Consider the following 18795-nt stretch of genomic DNA (forward strand, 5'->3'; position numbering starts at 1 on the left):
TTTACGCGCTTACTACTAACACCTTAAAATTCTGTTATTACGATCACGACAATATTAAGCGGTCCAAGATACACATAAACTGATGACGTTCTTCTCAAAAACACCTAGCTACAATGTCAACAACATGGCCGACGGACGGCAATGATTTCTGAATGATACCAACACAATGGGAGCAGGTTGCAGTTCGGATGCAGATAATCCATTCACCTATTCAGGTGATTCTATAACACATTTATCCCTGAAATGTTTAGTTCTCGCGCTAGATTGATACAATGTCGTTGACGAAAAAAAATGCTCACTTTGTGTTACACTGAAACTTTCAAGTGCATTGATATGTATTACTTACTTAGCATTACTTAGCGAGGTTTTCAGGTACAGGCCATAGTGGTCCTCTACACCAGACTCGTTGTCAATCCCCATAATTGTTGTGATCCTGTCACTTACAATTGAGGCTTTAAAGTAATAGAATATGCTCTGGTTTCCCCAATGTTTATCCCTGCTTTTGAAGGTATCTTTCGTTGGTACACTAACAATATTTTCTGGTAGGCTGTTCAATATATTGAGAGTTCTAATGGAAAAGTAGTTTTTCCGGAGTTCTGATCTGCTTAGCTGAGGGTAGATTTTTAGAGAGTTTCCCCAGGTTCCTTGTCTAATTGCTGAGTTCCTCCATAGTGCCTCAATACTGCTTGCCTCTGGATCATAATGCTTGTGTAATATTTGCTACAACTCAATCATATCCCCTCTTATTTGTCTGTAAGATAGTTTAGGTAACTTTAATCTCTTCAAATTCTCAGTGTAGCTCAACTCTTTAAACCCAGGTATCTGCTTTGTTGCCTGTCTTTGAAAACCTTGTAGCTTCTCAATATGCTTCATTTTGTATGGTGACGTCACAGGTTTAGCAAAATCAAGATGTGCTCTAACAAAACTCTTGTACACGGGGACATACAAATCTGCATTTAGGTATTGGAAAGTTCTACGTATAATTGCAAACATCGAGTTTGTCTTGTTGACGTTCTCACAAATATGTTTCTCAAAATTTAAGTCATTATCTATGATTACTCCAATGTCTTTTTCTGTCTCTTCTATCTGTAAGGATTTTCCCTTTAGTGAGTATATCCATTCTCAGGGTTTTCCATAAAAGCCGGTCGCCGGCCAATTTGACCGGCTACTTTGATCATTTGGCCTCCTACACCAATCCAGTTCTGTAATAATGTTCCGTACACGACTACACATACACAGCAGGCCAGCCTCCTACTTTCACTACACAGCCTACTACTAACAAAATTATGGAAAACCCTGCATTCTGTAGTTTTTGGTTTTTAGTTTCCTGCTAATTTGCGATGTGTATTACTAGGTTCTATAAAAATATGAGGTAATTAAAACCCTTAACACAGATAAGCCTAACCAATGCTGCCAAAGAACAAATATGTGTTATAGGGTGATCAGATGTTTTTTTTTATTTATTGATTTGTATATGGGTGACTACCTGTACATTTTTTTTACATTCTATATACAAAAAGGTTTGAGGGTTTGAGATTTTCATTCATGCATACAGCGTAGTCAAAATTTGATAAAATGAATGATTTGTAAAAACAAATTTAGGTCACCTGCTCTCATGATGACCATTTGTGGTCGTATATTGACCAGTGCCATCCATCATCCTTCCCTTGAACCAATTTCAAAGAAATTCCTCTGAAATCTTCCATGATCGAAAAAAAAAAAGTGAACCAGAATTGTAAATTACATGGTCACCACCATCAAGGGACCTGATTGACAGAGTCCAAAAATGGTCAAATTGACCCAAATTTTGAATTTCATGACCAAAGGATCTCAAATTTTACGTTGGGGAAGGGGCAAAATCTACTTTACACTGTAGTTTATTAGTTATTCCAAATTTTTTAGCATAATTTGTTTAAATTCCATCATTAGTATATAATGACAGTTTGATGGTATGCACATATTGATACTAGCTAATGGTAAGGAACCCCCAGGGGCTGATGGAAAGGGCCAAAAGGAATCACATTATACCAAATCTTAAAAATCTTTTTCTCATCACCTAGGTATTGTAAAATCAAATGCTCGTCATATACTGCCCACTAGGGTAGAATCTATATAGGAGATTGAGATGCTTCCTTGGAGCTTATGAAGCTGGGTTTTAGACCTTGTTAAGGAGGGAATAATACAAAAAATTAGAGTACAGGTCACCTTACAAGCCTCATCTAGTGGAATTTTCCCATTAGTCAAGCGATAGAGTGTCTGGCTAGACACCGAAGGGTCACTAGTTCAAACCCAAGTTAAGACAGGGAATCAAGGAATTTTTCATTACCTACTCCTTCCTATTACACCAGTAAGATTATGTAGAAGTTGAGAGTACAGGTCACCGTCATTTTTTTCAGAACTTTTATAAGTTTGGGCCCATGGTCTTGAATTTGGACGAAAAGGTGTGACAAAATTTTAAATTGTGAAAACAGCATAACAAAGAGAAGCAAATACACAAGCATCCGGCCAGGACTGACTCAACAAATTGTACAATGGACGGCACCATTAATTTTTTTTTGACAATTCTGTAAAACAACACTGATTTTATGTGTACATGTACAAATGCATGTCCTCTTGTCATAGTTGGTGTATAAAGCTCAAAATTTGTTATGTGACATTTTGGTCATGTTGATAATTATTTTTAAAAAGTACTGATGGTATTACCTTTCAGCATTAGGTATGGGAGGGTTGGAATATCCACCTTTTTTTAGCACTCCCTGTATGGTAATTCTTATACATGAAGTATTACTCCAGTTGATAATTGATTATTATAAGTTACACCCTAACTGTATAACCTGTTTATAAAGAGGTTTTGTATATCACATTGCTTCTGTTTTCATTTAGGCACAGGACACCGTGTTCCTCCACTGAAGATTGCTTTAGTAGGTAAGATACAGGCTTTAATATGGGTAAACACTATCATACCAATTATCCAAAGTTGAATACCATTTTTGTATAAATTCAGTCCATATCTAACAAGACATTTCTCCAATAATTGGGCAACTGCCTTTAAATAAATAAATAGATAGATAGAAAAACCTGTGCTTGTGTTTCAATTTGAAGATTTTGTGAAAAATATTAATGGTAACTATTTTAGTTTCACCAAACAATAAACACCATCAGAGAGTACATGTATTAGACATCAGTGATTGAGATAGGTTTCTTGTTTTTCCAGGTGACCCTGAAGTAGGTAAAACATGTGTAGCACTGAGATTCCTCAAGAATCAGTTCAGTCCCATGTATATTCCCACCAAGAAAGCAGTCATTGGTAAGTATATCGTAACAAATGAAACACTAGTATGTGATATGGCAAACAAGAATACTTTACAGAAATAATTTTCCATATAGCAGTAACTAAAATATTTTTTGTAAAAATATTTCTTATGAACAATGCAATGCATTGGTAAGAAGGCAAGGTGAGCTCATGTTGTAATATAGCATTTCTCCATATATCTGATGTCAACTTTCCATTTAAACAACTTCCTCTCAACAATCAAAGGCCCCTCGATCATGACGTTGGGAGTACATCATTTATTGGTATGAAGGGCTAGTTAGTTTGTTCAAACATGAAAGCTACCAGAATAACCTTATAACAAACTGATAAGGGATGCACACCTTTTTTGAGATAAGATCTAACATTTTACGAAGACTTCATCTCAATAGCTAAGTTTTAGAACTAATTAATCACTTTAGAAAACAGCTATTTTTCATAAATAAATCTGGTTTCAGAGAGCACAGTGCGGAAGTTGAATGTTCCAGGTCACACTGTTGTATCCCTGACTTTGTGGGATATTCCTGGACGAGAGGACATTGACCTCCATAAAGCTTACTTCAGGAATCTGGATGCTGCTATTGGTGAGTCAAGAGTATTAGTGTGATTGGGCTGTCAGTAGTGGTGTAGTTGGGCAGTCAGTTGTGATGTGGTTTGTTAGTCAGTAGTGGTGTGATTGGTCAGTCAGTAGGATTGTGATTGGTCAGTTAGTAAGGGTATGATTGGTCAGTCATTAGGGGTTTGATTGGTTAGTTAGTAGGGGTGTGATTAGAAAGTCAGTAGGCGTAGTGTTATCGTCAACAACTATATATATGATTTAATCAACTTAAAAGATGGAGCATAAAAAGAAAGAATTCATGTTGTGTTTAAAATTTTCATGAACACCATGTTGAAATTGAAGAAGAGAAAAACACTGATTCTACCAATTAACTTTTTTTTTTTGCCTTGTTGAACTGATGAGCTAAGACATATGTGTTAAAACCTTTAAATGACTTCTTCCAAAATACTGGAAGGCCTGGAATCATTATATATGGCAGGAAGGTTCCTTTGATGAAGCTTAACAAAGTTTGCAAAAAAAAAATAATCTTGACCCATATTCAAGGTCACAGAGGTCAAATTTGTTAAAACCTTTAAACAAAGAAACCTGCTGGCATATATACAGTATGTATCAACATTAGAGTTAAAACAGGCACATATGATATACACTTTACATATTGGTCAATAAAACGTACTGCAACAGCATAGGGAAAATGTTAAGAGTGCACCTGTAGGATGGCTTAAAACTTGAGATATATGAGGCAAGCTTAATGAAGATACACATTTTTATACAGCTATAATGATGTATTTATTTACCTGGCACTAGGGAACTAAGAAAAATGTGTGCGTAAATACCTTCAAAGTTTGATTCTAAATGAATACATGAATTAAAAAGCACGCTCTACAGAGAAATATCAGAGTTCAGTGATAGAACTGTAGAAGTAGTTGGCCATTGCTTATATTTGGAATAAAAACAGGAATGATGTGAATCACTTTTAGTTTCAACTCTGCAAAATAAAAGCAAACTGTCTGAAATAAGGGACATTAGTTGTATGGATAACATAAAAGTAAGTTTATAGTACACATAAAATGAAAGATTTTAAATTAACATACAGTGTACTTTTGTACAGTAATAAAACAACTTTGTTAAATCGACTGGTAGATTTATGTCTAGCTGTGTTACAGTGGTGGTGGACATGACAGAACAGACAAGTATTGAAATGGCACCAGTATGGCGTCAGACAGTCCTCAACAATACATTTCTGACCCATCCAGTTGAGGACAAGGCAGGACAGGTCCACACAACCACAATGGAAGAAACTCCGGTAGACAAGGAGACGTTTCCAATACTTTTGCTTGGCAACAAGTTTGATGTGGTGAGATTTTCTTCGTGAGAGTTCTGTTGTATGATATCAACTAAACTCGCTGTAATACTGTGTGTCAAAAAAAAAAAAAAAAAATGAAAACCTGTAAAGTCTGTATACCTGAAGTGTTCCTGTTTTGTAATCTAGGTCATATTTGTCACGTTTCAGAATGTCTATATGAGTTATACCTTATAAGTCTGTATACCTGAAGTGTTCCTGTTTTGTAATCTAGGTCATATTTGTCACGTTTCAGAATGTCTATATGAGTTATACCTTATAAGTCTGTATACCTGAAGTGTTCCTGTTTTGTAATCTAGGTTATATTTGTCACGTTTCAGAATGTCTATATGAGTTATACCTTATAAGTCTGTATACCTGAAGTGTTCCTGTTTTGTAATCTAGGTCATATTTGTCACGTTTCAGAATGTCTATATGAGTTATACCTTATAAGTCTGTATACCTGAAGTGTTCCTGTTTTGTAATCTAGGTTATATTTGTCACATTTCAGAATGTCTATATGAGTTATACCTTATAAGTCTGTATACCTGAAGTGTTCCTGTTTTGTAATCTAGGTCATATTTGTCACGTTTCAGAATGTCTATTTGAGTTATACCTGTAAAGAATGATATATATATAGGTACATACACAATATATTTGTCACGTTTCAGAATGTCTATATGAGTTATACCTTATAAGTCTGTATACCTGAAGTGTTCCTGTTTTGTAATCTAGGTCATATTTGTCACGTTTCAGAAATGTGCTATATAAAGTTATACCTTATAGAGATTGTATTGAGTGTTCCTGTTTTTATCTAGGTCATAATTTTCGTTTCACAATGTTTTATAAGTTATTTTTATAAGTCTGTATACCTGAAGTGTTCCTGTTTTGTAATCTAGGTCATATTTGTCACGTTTCAGAATGTCTATTTGAGTTATACCTGTAAAGAATGATATATATATAGGTACATACACAATATATCATAGAAGCATTACTTTTCAGATCGAACAGAGGATACAAGCTGAGCGTCTCAAGAAAATGATGGCAGAACGTGCAAAGTCAGAGAAGAAAAGTCCTGAGGATGAAGGTAGAGAAATGTGCTAGTGGATAAACTTAATCAGCCCAGAGATTGTTATGTTTGAGAAAATACTTGGTACTTTACTTCTAATTTTCGTTTCAACAATGTTTTATCAATATTTTAATAAATTAGTTAAACGATGAAATGTCAGTAAACCTGTCAATATTTTCTCCCTAACACAATTTTCTGGATTGTGAGTTTTATAAATGATATTGAAGTCTCTCATATACATGTATATCATTTATCATTGATCACAACCTGTTCTAATGAACCCTTAACTACAACTAAGGTAGATCATTATACAGGACTATTGTATTTTGTAGATAAGGAAAATCAAGAAATAGAAGAGAACTCTCGTAAGATATGGTCTATCAATGGTCCACTTACTGATGAGGAAAAACCTGAGTGTGTTAAGTTTTTGGAGAAGACTGCGGTAGACCACAACTTCCATGGAAGGTAAGAAATTTGAGTCACTTTTCACCTCAGTTTGATGAAAAATTGTATTTCTGTAAATGGAATGCTAGCTTTTGATCTCCAGCCAGGAAGGGTTAGGTTGATGATTTTGTTCAAGATAAAATTTTTATGTGCAGAAATGTGCACTGGTGTTAGGCAGATAGACAGAGGTATATAGAAACACAGATTCTAGTACCTCCACCATAGATGTTTTTTATATTAAATAGGATTTATTTTAAAATTAGATATGTGATATTCATGTTAACCAACAATATATATTTTCAATGTTCATCAGTTCAGTGATATTATATGGTTGATGAGTAATTAAAAGATGTGTATTTAGAGTTGGCTGGCAATTCAGAGATGTGTGTAGAGGGTTGATGAGTAATTCAGAGATGTGTGTATGGAGTTTGTGGGTATGTGTGTAGAGATTTAGTTAAAAATTCAGAGATATGTGTATGGAGTTTGTGGGTATTTTAAAAGATGTGTGTATAGAGTTGTTTGGCAATTCAGAGATGTGTGTATAGAGTTGGTTAAAAATTCAGAGATGTGTGTATAGGGTTGGTTAAAAATTCAGAGATGTGTGTATAGGGTTGGTTGGTAATTAAGAGATGTGTGTATAGATTTGGTGGGTAATTCAGAGATGTGTGTAAAGGATTGGTGGGTAATAAATAGATGTGTGTATAGAGTTGGTTGGTAATTCAGAGATGTGTGTATAGAGTTGGTGAGTAATTCAGAGATGTGTGTATAGAGTTGGTTGGTAATTCAGAGATGTGTGTATAGAGTTGGTTGGTAATTCAGAGATGTGTGTATAGGGTTGGTTGGTAATTCAGAGATGTGTGTAAAGGGTTGGTGAGTAATTCAGAGATGTGTGTGTAGAGTTGGTGGGTAATTCAGAGATGTGTGTATAGTGTTGGTTGGTAATTCAGAGATATGTGTAAAGGATTGGTGGGTAATAAATAGATGTGTGTGTAGGGTTGATGAGTAATTCAGAGATGTGTGTGTGTAGAGTTGGTGTGTATTCAGAGATGTGTGTTTAGGGTATGTTGGTAATTCAGAGATGTGTGTATAGAGTTGGTGAGTAATTCAGAGATGTGTGTATAGAGTTGGTGAGTAATTCAGAGATGTGTGTATAGAGTTGGTGAGTAATTCAGAGATGTGTGTATAGTGTTGGTTGGTAATTCAGAGATGTGTATATAGAGTTGGTTGGTAATTCAGAGATGTGTGTGTAGAGTTGGTTGGTAATTAAAAGATGTGTGTATAGGGTTGTTTGGCAATTCAGAGATGTATGTAAAGGGTTGGTGAGTAATTCAGAGATGTGTGTAAAGGGTTGGTGAGTAATTCAGAGATGTGTATAAAGGGTTGGTGAGTAATTCAGAGATGTGTATATAGAGTTGGTGAGTAATTCAGAGATGTGTGTGTAGAGTTGGTGAGTAATTCAGAGATGTGTGTATAGTGTTGGTTGGTAATTCAGAGATGTGTATATAGAGTTGGTTGGTAATTCAGAGATGTGTGTGTAGAGTTGGTGGGTAATTCAGAGATGTGTGTATAGAGTTGGTTGGTAATTTAGAGATTGGTGTATGAAGTTTGTGGGTAATTCAGAGATGTGTGAATGGGTTGGTTGGTAATTAAGAGATGTGTGAATAGGGTTGGTTGGTAATTCAGAGATATGTGTAAAGGGTTGGTTGGTAATTCAGAGATGTATGTGTAGAGTTGGTGGATAAATAAGAAATGTATGGACACATACCATCCATAAAGAAAGAGTCATGTGAAAAAAATAACATGTCCATATTTGAAGTTTGCCTCTTTCTATATTTCTGCTGTATAGATGTTTTGATTTATACACCTGTGTAATATTTAAATGCAAACTGATTTACTGTGTAGTCTGATGGCGTCCGCTCGTGATGGTGATGGGTCAGTTAGGGAGGCAATACAATACCTGGTACGTCACGTACTGGAAGCAAAGTTTGCTGTGAACAAGTGGAAACGCAAGGACAAGCCTACAGAGCAGAAAAAAGCAAAAGAACTGGAGTATGAAGGACTTCAGTTAACACATGTCAAGGAGGTGAGTACCTGATGGAAGAGAAACTTTTCAAACATGTTTCATCTTTATAGCAGTGCTGCGGGGAAGGTCAGTCATGACATTTGTATTGTATAACCATTTGAAGGTACTTTGATGACTTTGCTGGCAGGGTCAATTGGAAAGTTCATCTAGTGCTCTATGATTTTTTTTATTTTTTTTTTTTGTATAATTTGGTAGAAAAGGCAACATCTCAGCTTCTGTTGAATTCTTGTCTATGTAAATAATGTAATATCAGTTGGTATATGTATGTCAACAACCTGATGTCAGTTGGTATGTAAACAATATGATGTCAGTTGTTATGGTAACAATATGATGTCAGTTGTTATGGTAACAATATGATGTCAGCTGGTATGGTAACAATATGATATCAGTTATTACGGTAACAATATGATGTCAGTTGGTATGGTAACAATATGGTGTCAGTTGTTATGGTTAAAATATGATGTCAGTTGGTATAGTAACGGTATGATGTCAGTTGTTATGGTAACAATATGATGTCAGTTGGTATGGTAACAATATGATGTCAGTTGGTATGGTAACAATATGATGTCAGTTGGTATGGTAACAATATGATGTCAGTTGGTATGGTAACAATGTGATGTTAATCTGTATGGTAACAATATGATGTAGTAATTGATTTGATAAATCTCCATGTTTCGTTTGTTTAGTATATGATGTTTCTAACCATAATGATATTTTTGTTGGAAGTTGACAATAAATTCTTTTGTTTGCTGACGGTGTACTTACTACACTATTTCTGTTGTAGTTTGACCAGGTGTTTGAGATGGCAGATGTTGCTGTGAAGAAGGTAGCTATGTTACGTGACTATCATCATAAGTCTTTCACCAAGCTCAAGGAGATGTGCATGCAAGCTCAAATATTGGAATCAGGGGAGACAAGTCTGGAGGACTGTATCATTGCACTCAAACGCAACATAGGGGACGGGGCTGAACTTAAGGTAAATACTGTCACCCTCTAACACAACATAGGGGACAGGGCTGAACTGAAAGTAAATATGTCACCCTCTAACACAACATAGGGGACGTGGCTGAACTTAAGGTAAATACTGTCACCCTCTAACACAACATAGGGGACAGGGCTGAACTTAAAGTAAATATGTCACCCTCTAACACAACATAGGGGACAGGGCTGAACTTAAGGTAAATAGTGTCACCCTCTAACACAACATAGGGGACAGGGCTGAACATAAGGTAAATAGTGTCACCCTCTAACACAACATAGGGGACAGGGCTGAACATAAGGTAAATAGTGTCACCCTCTAACACAACATAGGGGACGGGGCTGAACATAAGGTAAATATGTCACCCTCTAACACAACATAGGGGACAGGGCTGAACATGAGGTAAATACTGTCACCCTCTAACACAACATAGGGGACAGGGCTGAACATGAGGTAAATATGTCACCCTCTAACGCAACATAGGGGACAGGGCTGAACATAAGGTAAATACTGTCACCCTCTAACATAACATAGGGGACGGGGCTGAACTTAAGGTAAATAGTGTCACCCTCTAACACAACATAGGGGACAGGGCTGAACTTAAAGTAAATATGTCACCCTCTAACACAACATAGGGGACGGGGCTGAACATAAGGTAAATAGTGTCACCCTCTAATGCAACATAGGGGACAGGGCTGAACATAAGGTAAATAGTGTCTTCCTCTAACACAACATAGGGGACGGGGCTGAACATAAGGTAAATATGTCACCCTCTAACACAACATAGGGGACAGGGCTGAACATAAGGTAAATAGTGTCTTCCTCTAACACAACATAGGGGACAGGGCTGAACATAAGGTAAATACTGTCACCCTCTAACATAACATAGGGGACGGGGCTGAACTTAAGGTAAATAGTGTCACCCTCTAACACAACATAGGGGACAGGGCTGAACATAAGGTAAATATGTCACCCTCTGACATAACATAGGGGACAGGGCTGAACATAAGGTAAATAGTTTCACCCTCTAATGCAACATAGGGGACAGGGCTGAACTTAAAGTAAATATGTCACCCTCTAACATAACTTAGGGGACAGGGCTGAACATAAGGTAAATAGTTTCACCCTCTAACACAACATAGGGGACAGGGGACATAAGGGTGTCACCCTCTAACACAACATAGGGGACGGGGCTGAACATAAGGTAAATATGTCACCCTCTAACACAACATAGGGAACAGGGCTGAACATAAGGTAAATAGTGTCTTCCTCTAACACAACATAGGGGACAGGGCTGAACTTAAAGTAAAAAGTGTCACCCTCTAACACAACATAGGGGACAGGGCTGAACATAAGGTAAATATGTCACCCTCTGACATAACATAGGGGACAGGGCTGAACATAAGGTAAATAGTTTCACCCTCTAATGCAACATAGGGGACAGGGCTGAACTTAAGGTAAATAGTGTCACCCTCTAACATAACTTAGGGGACAGGGCTGAACTTAAAAGTAAAAATTGTCACCCTCTAACACAACATAGAGGACAGGGCTGAACTTAAAGTAAATATGTCACCCTCTAACATAACATAGAGGACAGGGCTGAACATAAGGTAAATAGTGTCACCCTCTAACACAACATAGGGGACAGGGCTGAACATAAGGTAAATAGTGTCACCCTCTAACACAACATAGGGGACAGGGCTGAACATAAGGTAAATAGTGTCACCCTCTAATGCAACATAGGGGACGGGGCTGAACTTGAAGTAAATACTGTCACCCTCTAACACAACATAGGGGACAGGGCTGAACATAAGGTAAATAGTGTCACACTCTAACACATCATAGGGGACAGGGCTGAACATAAGGTAAATAGTGTCACCCTCTAACACAACATAGGGGACAGGGCTGAACATAAGGTAAATAGTGTCACCCTCTAACACAACATAGGGGACAGGGCTGAACATAAGGTAAATAGTGTCACCCTCTAACACAACATAGGGGACAGGGCTGAACATAAGGTAAATAGTTTCACCCTCTAACACAACATAGGGGACAGGGCTGAACTTAAAGTAAATATGTCACCCTCTAACATAACATAGGGGACGGGGCTGAACTTGAAGTAAATACTGTCACCCTCTAACACAACATAGGGGACAGGGCTGAACTTAAAGTAAATATGTCACCCTCTGACATAACATAAGGGAAAGGGCTGAACTTAAAGGAAAATATGTCACCCTCTAACATAACATAGAGGACAGGGCTGAACATAAGGTAAATAGTGTCACCCTCTAACACAACATAGGGGACGGGGCTGAACATAAGGTAAATAGTGTCACCCTCTAATGCAACATAGGGGACGGGGCTGAACATAAGGTAAATAGTGTCACCCTCTAATGCAACATAGGGGACGGGGCTGAACATAAGGTAAATAGTGTCACCCTCTAATGCAACATAGGAGACAGGGCTGAACTTAAAAAAAATATGTCACCCTTTATTACAGTAAAAGGGAAGGGATTGGAATGCAGACAGGATATGTATTTGTTCACATCTAAACTAGAGGGATGAAATCAATGTTAAAACACAACAGAGTTCAGTCAAGGGAAAGTAGAGAATATAGTATATTACCAATTTGACAGGAAGTGAAAACAAAACAATCTTTATGTATTTCATGAGAGGAGTATTCTTTCATTGAATTCATGAAAGATCAGAAGGATGAAGTTTGACTGTTAAATTTTTCTGTATCTTTATTGATCTTTAATTTCATTTTCTTGGTATGATTAAAATTTGGTGTTTCAGGTGAAAAAAGACGAAGATTTTTGTAAGCTAGAAATCATCTCAAAAGATGATGATTTTAAACCAGTGAAGAAAATGAGAGTTCTTATGAAACTCTTCCATAATGAGGTATGTTATCAGTTGACTAGTTAGCACTGTAATGTTAGGCATCTATCTACATCATGTTATTGTGATGCTGTAATCAGACACACAATACCTGTCATCAGTTGTCACTTTTCCTAAAATACTATGATCTACTTTTTACTGTAAAATCCAAAGAAATAAGATCTTAACCTCTTAGAGAGAGGATTACTGATGCATTGGGTTGGAGAGTTTTGTTAGTACATTACAACTGGTAAACTGACTGATCCATTTATAATTTGATGTCAATAACTCACTGATTATTTTGTATAATATCTGGTCAGTTATATAGCTATTTGTAATTTGATGTGGATGACATACTTTTAGAAATGTGTTGAGACTTAATATGGTTCTTTCCTCATACAGTTTGCTAATGTGTGTAAGGCCATACTGAAGGAATGTCCTGTGATAGATTCCAACCTGCAGACAATGGATGCTCGCCTCAATACCATGTGTGATGAATGCTGGGATGCTGTTGCCATGGTAGACAATGTTCCACGAGGTCGAGCAGACATCAAAGAAATATCAGCAATCATTGAACAAAATCGTGCAAAAATGCAGCACGCATGTTTGGAATCACGATCAGCTATTCAAATCGTTGAGGATTCCAAGAAGAAAATAAAAGCCGCATTTCTGTGGTAATGCTGTCTGTGGTTAGCCATGTTTATGAGACTTGCTGATCATAGTCTCTGCCATCATGGAGAGATAGTTTTGAAACTTGTTTCTCCATACTTATTCTATGCAAATTAACTACTGTTAAATTTCACTATATAAGTCAATATCCTAATGAGAAAGAGTTGGGCTCATTATATGTCAAATTTCCTTATGTTGTATCTGGTAATTTTGTTTTAATTAGAATATTCGGTTAAAATTGCTGAAGGGGTCAATTTGTAATACACAACAAGAGTATGATGATGCTCCTTAAGATAACAATGAAAATATCAACACTTGTATTGACTATAATTACAACTTCATGGCCCTGCTTACTTCTGAATGTATTCTAATGCTGAAAAAAAATTTATATAGTACATATTTATATATACCTCATGGTTAGATTTGAAATCAACTTGAGAAAATGTTGTGTTTTATTTACACTTACCATCTATTTTTAGACATTACAGAATTTCAAATTTGTCTATATCTTATGCATCTGAAACCCATCACAAACTTTTCATTAAAGTGTGATTACAAAATGTTATAAGCTGCGTAAACTTGACTTGAAAATGAAACAGATGTGATATCTTCTTTGTCATTTTGATTAAATGTCAGAATTTTATTTACACTGTACATGTTTATATGTAGGTAAGGAATGTCATTGTGATTAAATGTCAGAATTTTATTTACACTGTACATGTTTATATGTAGGTAAGGAATGTCATTGTGATTAAATGTCAGAATTTTATTTACACTGTACATGTTTATATGTAGGTAAGGAATGTCATTGTGATTAAATGTCAGAATTTTATTTACACTGTTCATGTTTATATGTAGGTAAGGAATGTCATTGTGATTAAATGTCAGAATTTTATTTACACTGTACATGTTTATAAGGAATGGATGTAATATTAGTTTTCTGTTTTTTGATACTTGTTGCGGATATATACAAATGTTAACCATATTGATTGCTATTTTCACTTTAACCTAAATAACACACAGGTTACTTAATATTACATGTAAAACAAATCCTTCATTTTGTCAGTATTGTTACTATGGTAACAGTATTATATCATGATAGAGACCTTTTTTGTTTTATATTTAGAAGCTGGCCTTCTCTCTCAAGGTTTGTGCAATAGAAAACTGTTTTAAAGGTCAGCTAGGAGAAATAAAGAAGAATTTAGATAAAAACATGCTGTTCCACGATACAAGGGGTCTTACATGTAGCTTTCTTTTGATATGTAATCTATTATATGAATCTTAAGAGATTGTAGTTTCATAAATCACATATCAAATCAAAGATTTTTTAATCACAACATGATTGATTATTTTGGTAAATATTGTAGAAAATGGACATTTCAATGTCAAATGGAAGTAATTATGGCTGTTTGATTTACACTGTTACATTTCCTTGCAGTCTATTATCTATAAATCTAAAGTCACAAAAGGATATATTACATAAAATATAGTATGTGAAAACATCACATTGTTCACTGAATAACAAATAGCTAATCAGTCATGTGATACCACACTTTGAGTTTAGCTATCTAGGCCTCCATTTCTACCATACAGGAGAAACCTTGATCACTTCAGTCAGTTGTTGTCTGGGGATGATGGTTTTAGCACCAGCTGCTAGATTAAGTCTGATATTCCCAGTGATTATTGATACATGTAACTTCTGTCTAAATTAAAATGCCAGATGTGATATTAGCTTAATGTGAAAGCTATTGATGAACAGAAAAAGTTATAGAATTAACTGGACTTTAGGGTTTAATCTGAAAATATTCCGCCATAGATTTTGCTTAATCTGACAATAAATGAAAATCTATCATGATTCTATTAATTTGAATTTAAAAAAATATGTTTTGATGTTTTTTCCACGTGTAAAAGCTGTATAGTACAATATATAATTTCACATATTATAAGATTGTTTAGGCAGAGAGCATCGTTTGGACAAAAGGTTTATTTTTATATTGAAGACTTGTAGGTTCAGAGTATATGATATCCTATCATTGATAACTAAAGACATGATATGAATATATATTCTCTATAACATCACCTGGCTGTACTTATCATAAATACTTACCTTGTTTGGTATTGTCTAAAATTACTTAGCGTGATACTCCTAGATAATCATCAGATCAAATACAGACACCAGTGGTGAAATGAGATAGATATTCCTATATTACTTTCACTTTACGTGTAGAAAATGGCAAAATTCTACTTTCACTTTTTGAAATATGGAAGACAGTATATGGATGGATTTTTAATACTTCTACACATTTCATTACTGGTATATTCAGTTTAGTTGAAGTTCAGGTAATCAAATTGTAATGAACACTGAGAACTAAATATTTTGATATACATATTTATATACCACTCTTTTCAACCTGCTATGTCTTCTTACCATTTCGTATGTTTTCTAACATTTCAAATATTTTTGTTGTTTCACATATTTTCGATAATTTCGTAGATTCATTAAATAATTTGTTTTTGTTTGTTTTCTATCATTTCGGTACTGTATCCTATTATCTAGTTTAATTTGTCTGTAAGTATAACAGCTTACACCATACACAGTTATTAACAAATGATATATCTAAGTTTAAGACACGTCCAAATAAACGAAGCTGGTCTTCATGGATTCACATCACTCTTAATTATTTGTTCTCTTGTATTCATAGGTCTTACACATATATCTGATATATTGATATACTTGTCTTTTGCTGGCATTGTTTAATGTGAAGATTCATCATTTCTCATTTAAAATGCTGGAATTGGTCTTCAGATACAAATATATTAGTCATGTTTTAACAAAAATACCTTTAAGGAAATAATTATTTAAAACTTTCCTAAATCGTGACATTTGGTTCTAGGTATGCAAAGATTTTGATCAGTATATAAATATACACCCAATTTGAAAAACACCATTCAGATAAGTATGGTCATGGACTCAGATGTGACTTTATGCCTGTGGTATGTTTTTTTTTCTACCATAAGATTCGTGTAAATTCTAAACATTCCAGAGTTCTTCCATTCCATTAGTTAAAATGTAATCATGGATAGTTTTATTATGGATGTCTTTATTTATAACCAGCAGTCACATGAACATCACATTTCAAGTTTAAACTTTTTGAGTTTGGATCAGAAAAAAACCCAGCCGACATGCGGCCATCTCGGACATTGACAAGAAAATGTTTCTTGAAAAGAACTGTAGGAATCTTTCTCAGATATAATATGAAGTTTTCCTATGGTCCCTAGTTGGATTCTTATGATGTAAATTTGTAATCACTATTTCTTAAGAATCACTGGGTACATCTTTCCCAATTTCATATTTATGTTTTGCTTGGTCCTTTGTGCCCATTTGATTTTAAGACTGAGCCTAAAAACAAATTGGTTGTCAAGCGACCATCTTGGATTTTTGTTGTTGAAGGTTTATTATCGCTTTTACCAAAAATGTAATGGATGGATCTTTCTCAAATTTCACATGTTGATTTCCTTTGGTCTTAGATGTACCCATTTGATTTTAATACTCATCAGAAAAAGAAAATGGCCGACCGGCGGCCATGTCGGATTTCAAGGGTGTAAAGGGTTTTTTTTTTTTTTTTTTGGCCCCTTCTTGTATCTATTTGATTTATGGACTAATCATAAAAACAAAATGTTGGACAGACGGCCATCTTGGATTTGGACAATAAGGGGTCGTTATCGCTATTTCTTGAGAAATGCTGGATTTATCTCTCCAAAATTTCATGTATAGGGTTTCCTTAGTCCCTTGTTCTGTCTGTCTGATTTTAGAACTTATCAGGAAAATAAAATGCCCGGCAAGCGACCATCTTGGATTTTGAACAATAAAAGAAATATACTCGTTATTTCTTGAAACGTTTTGGATAGATCTTTCTCAAATTTAATATGTAACTTCCTTTTTTGTTTTGCCAATTTGATTTTATGACTAATCATAAAAACATGATGTCCGACAGGCGATCATCTTAGATTTTGATAAATGAAAGTTTGTTATTGCCATTTCTCCGGGACTCCAAAGAAGCACAGAATATGCTTGAGCTGATGAATATAATTCGTAACACATGTGTGGGAAGGCAATGCGTTGGCTGTTCACACTTCCAGCAGTGGGAATTGACTAACACTCAGGAGCGGCGACCGATGGTTCAGAAGGACGTACGGACATTAGAAGAGAAGAGACGGAAGCAGAAATCTGTTGAACTGAGTAAGCAGGGTTCATGGACGAAATGGAACCTCCAAGACAGAAAGCTTACATGGATGGAATCGTGGATGACGGAACCCGTTAGGATATCAGCTATGCTAAAATCAGTGTATGACACTCTTCCATCGCCCGTCAATCTGCACTCGAATTGCAGACTATGCAACCAGAGAAGGTCAATGTCTCACACATCCTGTCTGGATGCAAGGAAGCACTTCGGCAAGGAAAATACCGATGGAGACATGACAATGGACTTAGAGTATTGGCTGATATCCTGGAGACGGAAAGACGGAAGAAGAGGACAAATCGGCCAGCAGCACAGTCTGCTATTCGGTTTGTCAGGCAAGGTGAAAGAGGGAAAAGAAGGAAGAGAAACAATTATGCTATCTTGGATAAGCCTCAATCATGGGAGATGAAGGTGGGCTGGGACAGGAAGCTTGTCTTCCCGAATGTCGTGGAGACAACGCTTAGGCTTGGCATCGTGGTGTCATCGCAGCAGTCTTCATCGCAATAGAGCTAACGGTGCTATGGGAAGTAGGTTGCGAAGAGGACCATGAAAAGTAGAAAACCAAGTATGAAGAGTTGATGGCGAAGTGTAGAGAGAAGGGATGGACTGTTTGGCTATTCCCAGTGGAGGTGGGCTGCACACACTAGGGACCACAGGAAAAGTTCGAAGTGCAGCCATCATATGTTTTTCACAAACTGCAGAGAAAGCATTGTGTTGGCTATGGCACTGACGAGACGAGCCGATTTGAAGCCAACATAGACGAGCAGTGGCTTGGTCACCACTGCTGACCCACCAGCCGGAGGATGTTGGGGTTTAGGGTCGAAAAATCTGAAGAGGTCTGAATACTTCCTGATGACGTCTACAGAGTCTTCACAGCGGAAAGACACCAGTGACATGCTACACACAAGGGATGATATGTAAGTTACCACGAGAAGTAATGTATATATCTTTCTCAATTTTCACATATGTATTTCCACTGGTCTCATGATATGCCCGTTTGACTTTTAGGACTGGTCAGAAGAACAAAATTGCTGACAGGCGACCATCGCGGATCTTGAAGTATGATATTATTATAGTTGTTTATTAAGAGTAATTTTCAAATTTTACCAAGAGCAAAAATCAGAAGAAAGAAAGAAAAGAATAGGAAGAAAACGACCGATTTTGGGTGCCATGATCCTTCTGGTATCTTCTGTTTAATATCTTAGATATATTTTGAATCTGTGAT

General features: G+C 36.0%; 1 protein-coding gene across 1 annotated transcript; it reads left to right on the top strand.

Moving 5' to 3' along the window:
* The first annotated feature begins 164 nt into the window (after positions 1 to 164).
* LOC132545793 (uncharacterized) lies at positions 165 to 13338 on the top strand. The gene is made up of 11 exons (XM_060209485.1): positions 165 to 215; positions 2884 to 2925; positions 3215 to 3307; positions 3769 to 3894; positions 5033 to 5223; positions 6211 to 6295; positions 6592 to 6742; positions 8624 to 8804; positions 9589 to 9780; positions 12580 to 12684; positions 13063 to 13338. The coding sequence occupies exons 1-11, from the start codon at positions 167 to 169 to the stop codon at positions 13336 to 13338; spliced, it is 1491 nt and encodes a 496-aa protein (XP_060065468.1). The 5' UTR covers positions 165 to 166.
* Positions 13339 to 18795: the final 5457 nt, after the last annotated feature.

Source organism: Ylistrum balloti, unplaced genomic scaffold, assembly GCF_031769215.1.
Source record: "Ylistrum balloti isolate Yb309-2 unplaced genomic scaffold, AGI_CSIRO_Ybal_v1 Utg369856, whole genome shotgun sequence".
Classification (NCBI taxonomy): Eukaryota; Metazoa; Mollusca; class Bivalvia; order Pectinida; family Pectinidae; genus Ylistrum; species Ylistrum balloti.

What these genes read in the sequence shown, in the direction of transcription:
- LOC132545793 (XM_060209485.1), top strand. Translation starts at nt 167, where the DNA reads ATGGGAGCAGGTTGCAGTTCGGATGCAGATAATCCATTCACCTATTCA. An exon ending in GAATCTGGATGCTGCTATTG is followed by an intron (nt 3,895 to 5,032) that starts GTGAGTCAAGAG and finishes GCTGTGTTACAG; the next exon opens with TGGTGGTGGACATGACAGAA. An exon ending in TTGGCAACAAGTTTGATGTG is followed by an intron (nt 5,224 to 6,210) that starts GTGAGATTTTCT and finishes ATTACTTTTCAG; the next exon opens with ATCGAACAGAGGATACAAGC.